At 39.7% G+C, this 17,681-nt stretch overlaps 1 protein-coding gene across 5 annotated transcripts in view; it reads left to right on the top strand.

Annotated features, from left to right (window-relative positions):
• PPARG (peroxisome proliferator activated receptor gamma) overlaps window positions 1-17,291 on the top strand; it is a 57,187-nt gene extending 39,896 nt beyond the window's left edge. For all 5 annotated transcript variants that reach the window (XM_030501030.1, XM_030501032.1, XM_030501031.1 and 2 more), the window contains 3 exons: window positions 5,635-5,834; window positions 9,125-9,575; window positions 16,684-17,291. In XM_030501030.1, coding sequence (XP_030356890.1) covers window positions 5,635-5,834; window positions 9,125-9,575; window positions 16,684-16,931 — 899 coding nt within the window. In that variant the 3' untranslated portion in view covers window positions 16,932-17,291. The remainder of the gene's footprint in view (window positions 1-5,634; window positions 5,835-9,124; window positions 9,576-16,683) is intronic.
• The last annotated feature ends 390 nt before the right edge of the window (window positions 17,292-17,681 follow it).

Genomic DNA, 17,681 nt, shown 5'->3' with positions numbered 1-17,681 from the left:
GCATAGATACACTATTGCAACATGAAGAGGGACTTAGAGAAGCAGGGAATGCAGGGAGACCTTAGCAGCTACAGCTACATTTTTTCACGTAGAAATGCCACATACCACTTGGCTGAAGGTTAAAGAAGACAGTAGAGTTCTCATGCCTTGAATATTGTTTTCCTTTCCTTCTCGAGCCACAGTGCTGCTCTGCGTTTAACCCTTAGTTGCTCACATTGTGCTCTGAAGTACCACGAAGCAGAAGCTTGGGGCTTGTATTTTAGAAAATACGTGAATTTATTTCTCTTCTCCTCAAAGGTACTATTCATACAAAAGCAACTACTGTAAAGAAGAGCACACATGGCAGGAGGGCTTTATGATCAGTGCTGGGAGCAGTGAATTGCTCAGTCTGGGCACATGCCTCCGGTGAACCCAGACAGGCATCCACCCAGGCTTTGCCTTGTGTTTCTGGTGTAAGAAGCTGTGTTTATAGTCTATTTGGGGACTCATTTATGCTCAGAAATAATTTATTCAATCAGAGGAATCAAGAGCTATACAGAATAGTCTGTGAGCAACTATAGAGATTTCTCCACACTGCTATTACTGTGAAAGCAATTGCCATCTGAAGCCTTCCACCCCTGCAGTGTGAGCAGCAAGCCGTGCTTCCAGGTCTCTTGTACCAGCTTGCTGGCTTGTCCCTGCTCTTCCCACCCCTGCAGATCCTGCCTTGATCCGCTTCCCAGGCTCCCTGGAGATAAGGAAGCTGGGCCTGCTGTGAGAGTAGATGGAGGAGAGGGAAGATAGAGTAGCAAGGAGGATAAGTGGTCCAGGAAATAGAAGATGAGACCAGGGCCACAGGAGGGAGGTTGAGAGAGAAGCAGAAAAAGATTCCACCCATCCTTGAAGTTTTCCTCATCCACCAGAAATGCTGTGAATTCTTATCCAGCCTGTGAACTCTCCTCTTTCCACCCTAACCTCTCTAAGTATAATCCATGCATCCTACTTCTCCTCTCACCCAAAATTCCACTTTCCAAATTCCTTCCGCAACCCTCCTGGTACCTGATCTCTCCCTGACTTTTGTCTCAGCTCCTGAAAATGGGAGTGACCTCTCCAACAGGAAGCTATGAGGCCAGTACCACAAACTGAATTCTGCCCCAAATTTTGCCTACAATGCTAACAAACATTGAACAGTACCTGCTGCAGCTAATAGCATATTTATAAAACACATTCTAAGTATTAAAAACAAAACTATCCTTTTGTCTATCAAGTTATAAGATAAGAATGTTTGATTCATAACTACTAACTCATAAAGTTAATTATAAATATAATAGTTTGACAGCATAGACTTTTGGGTCTTGATTACCTTTTGTTTAGGAAACTTTATGCTCATAATTCCTGAATTACAGCAGAAACCTTCCAGGGCACAGGTGTTCATGAAATAAGGATGATGTTTAAACATGGATCACCCATTTAGAAACAAACAAACACGTGTGGAAATAGAGATTACTAATAACCATACCATCCATACAGCACCGGAGGGGTGTAACAAACCTGCCCCCAAGCACAGCTGTCACACACTAAACACCAGAAAAAAAATGATGAGATTCCTGAGGGGCTTCAGTGTTGCTGAATTACTTTATGTAGAAGTCTGACGTTATGGTGGCAGGCAACAAGATGCACCCAAAGGGTTTATGTAGTGCAGAAAACGGCAAGATCTCGTTTCCATTCTTAGTGAAGTCAATTCACATGTTTAGAAGGAGGCTTGTTCCTATCTGCTGAATGCAAACTGCCAATGCTGGTGTCTTGCTGAATGCAACCCATGTGATCTGATAGCTGGCAATCCTTTGGGCTGACAAACCAGTTCTGGGTGGTTCAAGCCAGTAAGAGATAACCCCATTACACTGCTTTGATTAGCTATCAGCCCCTGCACTCGGTGATAGCAGCGGCTTGGCACTGCTCTGACACTGCTGGGAGAGCTGCGTGTGCTGTGAGCAGTGTTTGCTCGGTCTGACTCCGCTCTGAGAGCAGCACACGAGCATTCCAGAATGGAAGTTAATGATGTATGATGAACTCCAGTGCACTCTCTAAATGTTAGAAGCACTAGGCCTTGTAATCCATGCCTACTGTACAAAGGCAATTTGGTGTCCTTTGGTCAGGATAGATCAGCACACCAGAAAGGGGATTCCCAAACACCTGTACTCAATCTTACTTTCCATTAAAAAAATAAAGACAAAATAAGTTGCCATCTACTATAAATTCTAGATACAGTTGGGGGAAACTGCCTGAAGTTTTAAAACAGAAACTATCCCCCTCAATCCTGGCAAACTTACTTGAGAAAACAGGCACCAGTCTGTTCCCCCGGTGTGAATCTCTAGCAAGGTGTTTGCCATCAGACTCGTTTCTGTTCTTTGAAAGAATGCAGTTACACCGCTGAGTTATTCTCTACTGACAAAACAACCTCTGGTTTGAGGATTCTTTATCTTCTCCATCAAATCTCTCCATTCAACAGTTCTATTTCATAAGCAGTGTCATAGCTGGTGTATGCACTGTGGTACATCACTAGGAATGTTTCAGTAGACATTTGGCTGGGAGAGATGGAGGAAAAAAAGCAAATAAATTCTTATTATTTTTAATGCCTTGGAGGAATTTATGAACTACCTTAGAGCTAAATTAATATTAAAACATAGGAAGGGGAAGCAATATACTGAATATACTGTCCCTTTTTTTTAATCACATTTGCAAAAATAACCTTGATGACAGGGAGTCTTGTGCCAGTGAGATTCCAGGTTGTAAGTTTGCTTCTGTAAACCCCAGCTCTCCAGGAGCATGTCTCACTCTGGTGTCCAGTCAACATCTCTTTCTGTAATACTTACAGTGTGTTGAGCTTATAGGGTTCACATCAGGCTGTTGGAGATGCGTATTATAACATTATATATAATATCTTTATGAATGTATTACATCTACAATACCAAAATAGCTTACAAGTGGGATTTATCATAACAAAACATTTTTCTGGCCCAAAGCACCTCGTTCCTGATCCAGTCGTGAAATCTCTTAAAGGACGTAGAGTTGCTCAGAGTTCCTCAGGATTTCTCACTGTGTGATAAGAAGTCTTCAGGTCATAATAAATTGCACTTCATATATTTCTGGGAGTGATCAATGTTTTATAGACACAGGCAGCTCTGATTTTCCTTTTCTATGAACAGTCCTTTACATGAGGCTAAGATTTGCCTTGCTTTCTTTCCAGATTAAAAGTCACAGCGTAAGAAGTCTTGCGAAGGCTTCACTTAGGTCTTCAGTTTGTCAACTCTTCCTCCAAAACAGATGTGGAGGAGTTACCTTTGTTGGCAAGATGCCAATCAGGATCATCAAAGTAGGACAGGATTTTTTCCATTGATGAAGCTATTGCAAAATGCACATTTGAAAAGTGGACACATCAGTCATAAAACATCATCTTATGAATGTCACAAATGTAATAGGAAATGAATGTTAAATCTGAAACCAGGTTTAGTGAAGAACATAATAGCTTTTAATGAAGATGGGAAGTTATGAAATGTCAGGCCACACTGTCTGACATGGACTTTTAACTCACCTTTAACACCTTTATTAGCTATATTGTTATTTTAACACCTTCCTGACCCCACATTTGAGTTCTACATGTTGTCCCTGTAACAACTTCTTACTATATGTGTGTAATACTGTATTTTGGCTTTATTATGCTGATGACAGTTTGATTCTTTTTATTGACTCGGTCCTTAAGTACCAGAAAAATAGATCTGTAAATGCTATAAAACATTCTCGGTGAGTTTTCATCTATCTAATTCATGGGACACTCAGACTTCGTTCATTTTACATCTTCAGGAACATATCAATGCAGATATCAGTATTGAGGTTCAATGTTACCAACCTCCAGAGCATGGCGTTTAAAAACAAACTGAAAGGATTTGTGTTAACTACGAATAAGAACCGTTAGTAGCGAGAGAATCCATTTGAACTGCAAAATGAAATTACCAAAAGAGTCTTGAGCCACAGTGCTCGTGGCAGCAGATGGAGCTGAATTAATTCCTTTGTAGCAATGCTGAATCTTTTCATTCTCCTATTTCAGTTACATTAAGTACAAATATGAACTCTCCTTTTGTTTGAGATCAATTTTTTGTGCATCACTAACGTTACCATACGCTCATCCATTCACACCACTTCTTTTCAGAGTGGGGTCAGTCTCTTTGAGCCATTCTAGTATCTCATAGAAACTAACCTGAAGTTAGTAATTTCTCTTCAAATATTTTACTCTTGGAAATGTCTGTAGAAAGAATATCTTAATTTCTACCCATTGACCTGGGCTTCTTCTCTGGAAGCTTTTCATTCTGACATCTGAACACTCAACGAGTACCCGAGCAGATATGGAATATACAGCACGCAGCACTCAGAGTTTGCTGACAGAGAACTGTAGTGCAGTTGTAAAAATAACCCACCTTGTTTCTAGAGGCATGAAATAAGAGAACTGATCAGTAAATATAATATAGGAGAAATAAGGTTTGGGGTTCGTTTCTGGCACAACTATGTATTCCTGAATAGAAGTATCATTTTTGTCCATCGGCACACTGCAAGCAAACGCATGGAAGGAAAGTGGCTGGTTGTTTCCAAACTATATGTCCCCTGTATAATCATCCCTATGTATGATCTTAACAGCACTTTTACTTTAGCCAAGGAAGACACTAATCACTGCAAAAATATTTAGAATATTTCTCTTCTGAGGCTAAAATGCAAACCTTTATCTCTTCCTTCTGTTGTTTGTTTTGATGCTCTTTTGTTTTGTTTCTGTAAAATAAAACAAATTCTGTTTCCTGAACTACCATGCAATAAATCAGGCTTGATCTTGACAGCTCATGTGAAATATTTTCCAAGTCAGTCCCCATATGAATGAAGAGTGTCTTGGAGGGGAGGCACATGGGTCACGGTGGGAGGTTTACAGCCTGCCTTGGTTGGTATTGAGCAATTGTGAGACCATATGAGTAGGTAGAACCGTTTCCTGTTCTCTCAATACTGCATGCACATGGAGTTACACGAAGAACTCAAGAACTCAGCTTTTTCTGGCTTTTGTATTCCCTCTACAACGTCTTTCTCATTCCTTAATTCATTTAGTAACATTTCATAGCACTTGCTATGCTAAGTTCTGTTGAACTATTTAGGAATTCGTTCCTGCAAGGCATGGGAGTGTTTTGTTACTAAACAAATGAAGAATCTGAGATCCATACGGTGATTTGCCCAAAATAAGACAAGGCTGAAAGGTGGTTCCTACCCTAAGCCAACTCAATTTTAATATCTTAAAGATTCTTTCTGGTTTATTTAGATTGGAGGTAGAACCAGTGGTTTTCACCAACTCTCTCAGGTTTGCATTTCCAAGCAAGATATTGTAATCTGACTGTTTGGGCACACAGATGATTCCCTCTTTGAGATGTGTTTGTTTGCATTTCTTTAAAGCCCTTCCACTGTTTTGCCTATATTACTGGGGAAAATCATCTCTTTCTTGCTTGCCTAAGTACTGTTTTAATAAAAACTTCAAGAGCTTATAACAAAAGGTGACATAAAAAGCAATTCATATGTGCTTTTTCAGGTGCAACTACAGCTATAGTAATCGCTTGTCATCTTCTTCAGCCATCAGGTTTGGGCGAATGCCACAAGCGGAGAAGGAGAAGCTCTTGGCAGAGATTTCCAGCGACATCGACCAGTTAAACCCTGAATCTGCTGATCTACGAGCACTTGCCAAGCATTTGTATGACTCATACATAAAGTCCTTCCCTCTGACCAAAGCCAAGGCGAGGGCGATCTTGACAGGAAAGACGACAGACAAATCAGTTAGTTCCCTCTGTTTTGTTTTGGTTTTTTTCTGCCTTTCTTTTGAGTAAATGATTTACTACATGGACAGCACATCTTTAAAAAAACCCCTTTGCTGTTGGCAATTCCATATTTCAAGCTGTGTCTGAAACACAGGAAATGTTTTTAGATAGGATAAGTAAACATCATTTGAAAAAACTCCAAGTTCACCTAATAAAATACTTGAAACCAGTACAAGAATGTGAAGGTCATCTTAACCTTTTTGTACTCGCTGATCCTCTCTTCCCGTTTTCCTTCTCCTCCACCAAAGGTTATCTGCCACACTATCTGTTAAGGTGGCTATCTCGCTGTCAGGAACTGGCAGCTATACTATTCAAGCATCTGTATCACAGCATATTATCATAGCTTATTATCAGTACTACCTGTTCCCAAAGGAATACTCTTTTCCTAAGTGTCAAATGATTCCCAGTGCCAACAGCATTACTAGCCTTAACTATGATGCTTATTCTTATGAAGCTTTGATGACTTCCTGGATTTAAGGGGGTTATCTTGGATCAGATCAGCATCCTGTGTTGGTGCAATTTCAATTTGAGGAGAATGTACAGGAAAATCTTGGAAAAGTAAGGAATAGGGATATGTAGGTCTCTGGGTTGCTTTGGAACCTTCACTGGCAACATGTAACAATCTTTTCTAGCAGTGAGAAGGATAACTGATAATTATGGGAGGTTTTTATTTTTGTCACTATTTTAATACTTAAGAAGAAAAGCAGTTTTCCAAGATTTGTAACTGTTACTTTGGTAAATCTTTTATTGTCAGTTTTACAACAGAAACTGGCATTTATTTTCTTTAATAATTTCAAAGACAGGAAAGAATCTGGGGGTGTTTTAGGCTTTCTTCCTTTACAGGTGGTTAAAATAGTAATTCAAATATTGTCTCTAATTTGGTTGCACACCTCACATCAGCATTCCAGATGTGGTGGACACTTACAATTTGAGTAACTTTTCATTATGGAGTATATGAAGTTTTAACTAGCAGAGTTTCTTTATCCTGCAGGAAGCTGCTGTGGCAAGTCCACTTGAGGGGCACTGCTTTTTCCAAGTCTTTCCTCAGTTCCCTCTCTGTACAAGAAACAGGGGAAAGAATTAATACAGCAATTTAGGGGTTTTAAGTGTGGTCTTAATAACTACGTACCTGCACTGGGAAACATTCTTTCTAAAGCACATGTTCATGCACAGAATAGATGACTTTTTGTTGTACTTGGTGCTCCAACTTAAAGAGTTTCTAGAAAGAAAACAAAGGTATGACCTACCGGTACTAAAACACGCATTTTAAAAGCCTCCTCTCCAGTCTTTTTATTCCACTATTTTGCACAGGTATGCATACACATATGTGCAGATCTGTATAAAATGCTTTTTCTCCCACCAAAATAGCACTGCATCTTGAAAAACACCTCCTCCTTCTGTCTTTTCTCAGTGCTGTGTGTTTATTTGCTCAGTTTCACACTGAAATCCTAGTGCAAGTGGAAAAACAGTGTCACACCTCACCCTCTGTTTACCTGGATCTCAGGGGCTGGAGCTGTGTTTGCCTGTCATTACTGGGAAAGTCACAGCACTACTTTCCTTGGTCTTGTAAGCAGCAGACTATTGATTTAACTAAACTGTTTTGAAAGCTGAAATCCTCCTGTGCAGATGCTATTGGTCCAGTTCAGAGGCAGAGCTCTGTTTTCCAATCAGCTCTGCTGGTTAGGGAAGCACTGCCGGCTCTCAGCCCTCCCTCCTGCCTCGGGAAAGCAGCTGGAGCTTTCTGTTTGATTTAGCCTGAGGCAGGCGAGCGAACACTTCCACAGTCTCCACCGGCAGCACTATGGGAGTAGCAACCTCAGCTGGTAGAAGGCACCCCCGGGCTCTAAAGAAAGTACCTACTTTCAGTTCTAAGAATTCCATAATAATTTAGCACTGCATAGACTTTAAAACTGGTTTAATCCGATAGGACTAGAACTGTAGGAGTTTCCAGGAGGTGATTCTGTGGGAGAGGACTGCTGACTACAGTTAGGAAGGCTTGGGCTGGTCTTGAATCTGTTCTTCAGTATATAGTGACTATAAAAGCAGGAGAGAAAGCACCCATGTGAATAAGGCATTAGAATGTATTAGATATGTAATCATAAGGGATCTGAAGTTAAAAAATGCATTTTTCTAGTCCAATTGTTGAATAATTCATTGTATTTAAATTAATTAATCAGCTTTGTTAACAAAGCTATTCATATCAGTGGTAGTTCTCGGTGCAGCAATGAGCTATTTAGTCATTTATCCTCCAAGGAAAAGATTCTTCAGATAAATTCAAGAAATCCCCACTTATCCATTCCTTTAAAACCAGGAGCTTCTTCTGCATATTTGGAAACAGATTGTTTCCAGAGCCTAACAAAAGTTTTCCTGGCACTACTTTTCCTAATCTGCTTTCAGAATTGATTTATTGCAGTTGAGTTTATTTCACAGTCGGACTCATTCTTGTGTTCTGAATTGTGCTGCTGTAGTTTGTATCATGTTGTTTGTTTTCTTTCCCGTTGCCAAGTTGTTTGAGTTTAAATATATCCTAACTTCGTTCTTGTTAAAGGAGTTAACAGCAAAAGATTAAATTTATGAGGTAACCAAAACCATAAAGTTGGTATCAGTTGCAGCATTTTCTAGAAGGATAGAACTTGCAAAGAAAATGACAGTATAGGAAGTAATCAAAAAGTGAACATACTCTGTCTTTCTATAGAAAAGAAGTTGTACCAGCTGAAGTGCAAACATGTCCCTGTTCTCTGGGTAGATTCTGCTTTATAGAAGCCATTAAAATTCAGGTAAAAGGAGGAACATTTTAAGCTTGTCCCAAACTCCAAATTGAAATTCAGGTCTTACAGAACTTCTGTCAAACAAACAAACAAGAAAACCAATTTTAAAAAGAACAAATAAAACCAAAAAGGGCAAAGAAAACAGCTATTTTGAAATCGTGTCCTTTACCTCCCTCCCACAACTAGTGAAAGAGAACCAGCCAAAGTCCTGGGTTTACAATGTGCATTCACAGAACATGTGAGACGTCCCCAAGAACTATTTGGCCTTTCTGCAAAACATTTTAATACTGTGAGGATATTTGCTTTAACAGGTTTATGAAGGTTGAACCCTTTGGGGTCAGCTACCCTTGCTATGTTCCTCATAGACTTCCCAGTGTTTTCGGCTGAGTGACACCTCTGTACGCTGCTTCAGTTTCTCAGGAGACAAATGCGCATAGAAAGGCCATTTGAAAGTAAATTGTCTTTTCCTTTTATTTGTAGCCATTTGTTATTTATGACATGAACTCTTTAATGATGGGAGAAGATCAGATCAAGTGCAAGCACGTGTCCCCACTGCAGGAGGAGAACAAAGAGGTAGCAATTCGCATCTTCCAGCGATGCCAGTTCCGCTCAGTGGAGGCAGTGCAGGAGATTACGGAATTTGCCAAGAACATTCCAGGTTTTGTGAATCTTGACCTGAATGATCAAGTAACTCTCCTGAAATACGGGGTCCATGAGATCATATATACACTCCTGGCTTCTCTGATGAATAAAGATGGAGTTCTTATATCTGACGGACAAGGATTCATGACACGGGAGTTTCTGAAGAGCCTGAGAAAACCTTTTGGTGACTTTATGGAACCCAAGTTTGAGTTTGCTGTGAAGTTCAATGCACTGGAATTAGATGACAGTGACCTGGCAATATTTATAGCTGTCATTATACTAAGTGGAGGTAAGTGCTGTCCTATTTAATATGATATTTTATGTAACAGAATTGACACTTTTAATTCCTGTGCACATGGGAAAATGCTCAGTGCTGCAGGATGGGAGTGTATTTACACATAGGGTTTGATTCATTTTCAGCTTTCTTGATGTTTGCCCTTTTTTCAGTTTTAGGTAGAACCTGAGAATGTAAATGACCTGCTATTAATGATGGAGCTAGAAATGCCTGCTGAGTCAGCAGTGCATTCGGTTAGAAAACAAAATCAGGACTGACTCTCTGAACACAGGAAGGGTGGAATTTCATTGGCAAGAGCTTCTGAAAGTTAGAATTCTGCAGGAGAGTTTTAACCTGCAATTAGCTTGTGTGGCTTGCTAATTGTACACAAATAGCTTTGACTCCATAACCATTTCAAAATAGATGTGGAATTTGGCTTCCAGGATTGTTATGGGTTTTTTGATGGTTGTTTTTTCATTCGTGCAAGGTTTGGTTTGCCTTTAAAAGGAGGGGGAAGAATGTATTTCTCAGGAAAACTATGCTCTCGTACTGGCTGAGAAAAGCAGGCACCGTGTGTCTGCTCTGTTCTTATTTCCTAAGCTGCTCTGTTTGCATTAATCTTTATGCATCATGCTTTGAGCAAAGCATGAACTTGCAGGCTCAGGTATCAGACTACATGCATTCTAATGCTTCATTAAGAAAGACAGCAAATTTTCAGCTTGTTTGAAGACAGGGAGTATGTTCCATCTGATTTGAGGTGATGCAGCTATTGTCTTTTGTGAATTACCAGTTTCAGTTCACTTAGAAACCTCTCCATTGAGAATCTGAGACATGAGATACACAGTTCAGGTCATAATGAAGGTCTTTTACTTCAGCCAATACTATCAAGTTAGTGATGTCGCACAAAGAACATTTTACCCCACTGATTTGTGTGTATTTTGGCTTAGAATGATTCTGCAGCTATCAATGGGAGGAATGTGCTGAATGCTTCGAATTCAGATCCTCCACAGAGCAACGCAGAGCATGTTGTTATTACATTATGTTTAAGCAATCAAACACAACAACCACATGCTATTGTTCTGAAACCAAACGCGTTGAGCGTGCATTGTTACCTATAGCTTCATGTAAAATCACACACAATTACTTCTGGCATTGTGTTTCATTCAGTAAAAATGTGGTATCACAGTCTGGGTTATTAGACTAACTAAAATCCACTTCAAACAAGTGCACTTCCCAGAAGCCATTCCCTTGTGCAAACCTTTGAACACAATGATCCCTGAGGACTCTGAATTAATTCAGGAAGGGAAAATATGTTATTGGTGTATTTTTGGTTGGCTTTGATGGGGAAGGAGAAATTATCCAAACCTATTAGGGCGCTACCCAAAACATGCTGATATTTTGCATTTTCTAATACAATGAAATCTGACAGATGAGGAACAGACCTCTTGAAATCCACTCCTAAGTGAGAAAAGGGACCTTGCAATCTGCAAAGCTGGGTCTTTGGTGATGCCTGGTTTACATTAAAGGAAACAGGTACCATGTAGCCGATCTCACATGTTAGATCTCAGGAGGACAGTGATCTACAGGAAAAAATGACTATGTTGAAGCACATTTATCAGCAAGTCTTTTTTTAAAGAATGATTTGTAAACAGAGATCCACAAAGAACTACTAATTTTAATAGTTAGTTCTTAAATAACCCTGAAGCAAAGACATATAAAAATATAAATCGATATAAATATCAATCTGTCCTTTCGAGGAAAACCCTTTAATTTCTTGATAACAAAGATCTCTCACTCACTGTCTTTATTCAGAACTCTTTTTATTCCCCCCCGCCCCCCAAAAAAAAGCATGATAGTTATTTGTAAAAACTGAGTTTCTACTCTGAAAACAATTAAGCTTTGCAGCCAATTAAGGAATGGCTTTTATCATGGAATTTACAGTCAGATATGATGTACATTGAACTGTATGCATTCTGGGGGACTATGATATGTGGTATGGAACTGAAATCCAATTTCTCAGAGGGCTCAGATGCCCTTGTTTCTGCAAGAACTACAGGAATATCGAGCCAGGATGATTTCATTGAAAATAAGGTTTCAAAGCCAGATGATATTACCTAAAGGCCTATACTAGCTGCAGGAGTACTCTAATTTTTAAGTCACTTCAAGAAATCCTGTGCACAAATATCTTAAAAAGCAAAGCAGTTTGTGACACACAGAAATATCCTCACCAAAAGCTCTGATTCAAAGTGAATCTGTCATTGCTTAGTGAACTGATGTCCGTTTTGCAGCTCCACAACATGCTCTGTTATGCAGCTCTGAAGAGAAGAGAGAAGGAAAAGAGAAAGATAATGATTCCAGCTGGAACGTTACATGTAGACAGCTTTTCATTGTGAAGTGTTTGGAATTTGCCACAAATCCTATAAAACAGTTCAGCCTTTTGACAGTGAAACAGTTGCTTTTGCCTTATATGTGAAAAGGCAAAACACTCCTATGCCAATAATAAGCTGACAAATTAACTGTAACATCAACGGAATGAAAGTATTCCTGCTTCCAGTGTCAATCATTTGACTGTTCCTGAGCTGCTCAGTGCAGCCTCACTCTGCCTCAGCGATTCCAAATGTCACTCTGAACACATCATTACAAAGCTGAAGAGTTTTCTTAATGTTGGTTCATTGTGCTTTAAAACAACAGTGTAAATGGCCAATAAATTCTAGTATTCTGAATCTAATGCTGATGAGACAGAGACTGTGTGTGTGAGTGGTAGGATATTATAGGATATTACCTTGGTTTTACCCAAGAAATGCTTTATGCCATTAACAGCAATGCCAAACACTCATTACAACGTTCTTTTGCTTATGGTAACTTTGACAAATATGTACATTTGGTAAAAAGAGATTTGGAAAACTTCTTTCAAGGAGATATTCTTCCTCCCTGTTGCATTCCTCTGTGCCACTGAGGCATATCCTCAGCCAGTAGTTAGTGCCATGGTATAAATGTTAAAGAACTTGAAGTATCTTTAAAAATATTGTGTACACCAGAGCTGAAAATGAAGTCTGTCGTAAGAAGGCTTAAGGAGAACAAGCTGGATGTCTGTGTTTGGGCAGGAAAGAGAGTAGTTCAAGCTACTGGGATAATCCACACCTACAAACAGAGCAAACTCACTAAAGCAGGTTGTTGTTAAATAAAGGAAAAGCCCAAAAGGTAATTTTGTAGCATGTTCACATGGACTTGAACTTTTGTATATGATCTTCTGCAGCGTTCAGGCTACAGTGGTGTTTGGGAACTGTAGGAGGGAATACCTGTGAAGAGCCAGACTGTTACCCTGTTACCCAGATGTGCAGTCAGGCAGGTACTTAAGCTCACGAATGTTGCTACATTCGCTCCTGTTTCTGAGTGTGTTCTTTACAGCAGATTTGAGCCCTGAGTCACTGCTCTTGTTTCAACATTGTATTCCGTAATTTTGCTACAATCTGAGATCAGCAAAATTTGAAGTTTTATCACTGAATAGTACCAGGAAACAGTTCATATGTGACTGCTACACAAATCCTGCTCTGGCAAAGCTGTTAGAACAAAGAAACGCTTCATAATCAGACCAAGAGCTGCAGATAACCACTGTGGGCTTTGAACCACAGTCCTGGTGACTACAAATACATGTGACAGTCCCTGAAGAAAAACCTCGAGCTGCTGAGTCATATCTGCCTCAGCAAAGAAGCAGCACAGTTGTGCAGTCACCCACATCTTTGCCTGTTTTATCATATTAAGATTTCAGAATGTGTATTTAAATGCAAAATGCACTTGATCGAAGGTACTAAAATACAAAGGTATAGGTAAAGGCATGCAGATGGCAGTTTCATATGTGAGGAACAGAAAACAAATTGTAATTACTGTTAGGGACATGAAAGAAGCATCCAGATCTGTAAGGAAACAAACATGTTTTTCCCTGACCCAGTATAGAACATCAGTTCACACAGTCATACTGTTGACACTCAAAGCTAAGGGGCTAATGGTCAGTTCTGTGACCATTTTCCTCCTTAGAACAGCTTCCTGCAGAATTTCCAAACCAAATGAGACAGCCATATGACAATGAATGAAACTAAAGAACAAATAAAGACAAGTAATAATGAAAAGAGAAATGTGGTACTCTCTTGGCATAGTCTGAACAGATAAAAGGCAGGTCACAAATAGCACATAAAAAGGTTAAACTTCCATCAGCAATCTCCTGTATCAGAGAGGTTTAACAGTGGTGTCCAATTTGCTTTTACTTGTCTCTCGCTGTCATCATCTCAACTCTCTTTCCTTTGGCCTTCAGCAACTTAATGTCACTGTATCGTAAGAAAGTCCTGTTGCAACTCATTGGGGTTTGTCTTTCATTCCTCAGCACTTCCCCTTGCAGATTTCTCTGTGAGCTTTCAAACAGCAATTCTGCTTTTCTTAGCCTCTCCAAAGGCCTCCATCAGTGTCACATCTTGTTTACTCCCATTTCTGGTATGTGTTTTGGTGCAGTAACCCAATGAATCTAGAGCATGTATAGTTAAGAGCATCTTAACAACATGAAATATATCATAATACCTGTATATTAAAGCTTTTGCCTCTTATTTCCTTTTTCCCTCCTGATTTAGATAAGTTTCTTGGAACAGAAACAGTATTTTCCTCTGTAACAAGTTTTTACTGAGAAAGTATAGCAAACTGTCAACACCCAAAAAATAATGTCCATATCCTGAAGTTCTCATTCATGAAAAATCTCTCTTGCCTTCAATGGGAATTTTCCTTCCTCTCAAATTGGCTTATTTAAAAATAACATCTGATTATCTCCTAGGTTTTTGTCATAGTTATCTTTTCTGACTCTAGTTCCACTGGGTCATTATAAACCCATTAGACTGGGGTTTCAAAGGAACTTAGGGCTTTTAGGCGCTTAAGTCTCACTGAACTTCAACTGACCTTGGGCACCCCAATCTGGGGGCTCCTTGCTGAGTCCCAGACTCAGTACTGATCTCCTGGGTTTGCCTCCTGGACTCTAAAGTTGTGCTGGGGAGCACACTGCTGGAACTGGGTTTCACTGCTGAAAACCTCACACCCTAAAAATTCCCACCATAAAAGAAGCAGGGGGCAAACGGAGATTAATCTCAGAGGAAATCAAGGCCACAGGCTTTGAGCTCTCTGATTTTTTCTGTCACTGTGCACTGAGTCATACCCAGCTAGTTCAGAGTTCAGCTGCAGCACAGAAGTCAAATTTAAAGCTATCGCACCCCAAAGCCAAAATCATTAACAGCTTTGAGGTACTGAAATCTGGGAACTTACTGAAAGGTATAACGAAGGCAGTCAGGTTTCCCAGCACATGCAACAAATGCAGGTAATAGGAAACATCCCAAATTTACCAAAAATTCTCTAAGTTTCTTTAAAAATGACTTGATAATCTTACCAAAGGGCATTAATAAAGTAGCTGTTTGTTTGGAGACAATTTTCTGCTTGCAGGATATTTACTTATAGACTTTCTGAACCATGTTTTATGGTATTAGCCATGGCCTGGCATAAATCAGTGATCTCTGCAAGACAATCACAGCTTATTAGCACCGAACACCAAATGGGGACAGTGGCCAAATGGGTCAGTGAGTCCCGTCACCTACAACTGAAAGCAGTCACTTCATAAAACCACCATCAGATGTCAAGCTCCAGATTTAAACTTGCAATTATTCCTACTGAAAAACTCTCCCCAGCCTCACCTCTGTGAGAGTTAACTGTCCTTTCCTAATCGCTGACCTGCACGTGTTCATGGCTGTGTCTACTCATTTGGTTTCAGTTTTAGTTTACACTGCAGTTTTTGGTCTGTGGAGTAAAACTCCAATGTGTTTATAAAGAGCTTTGTTTTCTCTCTTTCTTTTTTCTAGTGTACAGCACAAGCCAGGCTTGGATGCACAGAAAGGTTACTGAGATCACTGGAAATAACAGCCTATTTTTCACCATTTTAATATAGATCAAATATGGAAATATTGCCTTAGGAAGTGATTTCAGGCACTGCTATTTTTGATTATAAATTGATTTCATAGCTTCACAGCAAATGTCATTTAAATCATTGACTGTTCTTCCATTCTGATAATCAGGATGTGTTACCCAGTATGAAGTGACTTTACCAGTAACAAATTACTGGTGTTCATTGTCATATGTGAGGATTTAATAATGTTAAGCAACTTTTTATCGACTTTCATGGGTGTAGAATCAAGTAATTTATTGCCTCAAGTTAGAAAACAAATGTTACAAACGATGTTAACTAATAATTGCAAGCACTTCAGAAGGTATTTGGGGACGGACAGAAATAACAGGACAGCTATTATGATGAAAGATACAAGTGGTTAAAACAGAAAGATTTTGCTTCTTGCTGAAGAATAAGATATGCCAAAGATAATCCTGGACCTCGCAGCTGTGGCAGGGCAAGTAGCTGGCCCGGGCTGTAAACATCCACACGGAGGAGAGAGAACTCTCTGTTGGCATGCGCCCAGAAAAGGCACTTTCTGTGCAAGCCACATCTCTCAGTCCTGCACTGCCATAAGGCTTCGTGGCTGAGCTGAGGAGCTGATGCTAAAAGCTACTGTGAGACTTCTTAATGGCACCTGGAACTTGGGTGTGGAGAAGAACTGAGCCTGTGATTTCTAAATCCCCCAAGTTAGTGTGACTGCACAAGTTGAATTTATGCCTCATTTTATTTGATAGGTTAGCATCCCCCTTAGCAGGAGACATTTTAATGGTAGTAACTACATGCAGATCCATCTGAGTGTATGTTGATGTGTCAGGTAAGTGAATTACCTTACACAGACTGTTTATCCGCCAACTATATCTCACTCTTCCTTCCCATAAACACTCCCAGTCTACTGTGGAATATGCATTGTAGTATTGTATAAACCTGCCACTGATCTGCACCACACAAATGCTCAGATTGTTTCTAAGACTACTTCTAAAATTTCTTTGAGCAAATTCTAGTAAAATCTTAGATAAACACATTTGTCAAACAGTTGTCAGGGAGTGCTGTATGTAAGTGCTCAATACACTAAGAAATCCTTAAGAAGCTAAATAGATGAGATCGATGTTTCCACATTCTTCATAAACTTACTTCTCCCTTTTTCCCCCCTAGACCGCCCGGGTTTGTTAAATGTGAAGCCCATTGAAGATATACAAGACAATCTGTTGCAAGCTTTGGAGCTCCAGCTGAAGCTGAATCACCCCGAATCATCACAGCTGTTTGCAAAGTTGCTGCAGAAAATGACGGACCTCAGACAGATTGTAACGGAACACGTGCAGCTCTTGCAAATCATAAAGAAAACGGAGACAGACATGAGCCTTCATCCACTCCTACAAGAAATCTATAAAGACTTGTATTAATGACCAAAGTAGTTCTGATCCGCTGACATAATGTATGTTCTTCAGATTGCACTATTTCTTGGAGGGAAAACTTTGCATACCTAAGAAATTACTGTGAAGCAGCATTTAAAAAGAGAGAGCTTAGTATAGTAGATCTATTTTATGCATATTGTTTATAAAGATACATTTACAATTTACTTTTAATATTAAAAATATCTATATCATAAAATTGTTGGCAGTATTTTCAGAATTAATTTTTTAAACTATCTTATTTCTTACAATTGCTTGTCAGTATGATTGATGCTTCACGGGTTGGTTCAGCATGCAGTTCCATTGCAACTGAGAAATAAACATCTCCTTAAACATTTCTAGGGAAACGTTTGAAGTAGTATGTTTGATTTTGTGCTCCCAAGGCAGCAGCAAACTAACAATGAAACGGAATCACAGATGAGTGTAACTTCCTAGGAGAGTTTCAGAGACAAAACTTAAAATGTCAGGTCTGGCAATATTGGTGCCGACCCTACAGTAATTTTTACCCCGAGAGAGCTCTGTAAAGAGGTTTGAGTGTAAGTAAGAATAGGCCCATCAGCTGTGGGCAAACCCAGAAACTAGATGCCATTTCAAGAATTCATTCATATGCTCTGCTCATGGCTTTTGGGAAGCAGAGTCTTTTCCCAAGGCACGTGCTCCAGCAGGTAGTGCTAATGCAGCTTTCAGTTGCTCGGTTGAGTCTGCAGTTGGTTTGTGCAAACCACTTGGCCTGAGACCTTC

This window comes from Strigops habroptila, chromosome 11 (assembly GCF_004027225.2).
Source record: "Strigops habroptila isolate Jane chromosome 11, bStrHab1.2.pri, whole genome shotgun sequence".
Taxonomy (NCBI): Eukaryota; Metazoa; Chordata; class Aves; order Psittaciformes; family Psittacidae; genus Strigops; species Strigops habroptila.
This window is presented reverse-complemented; position numbering and strand designations above follow the sequence as displayed.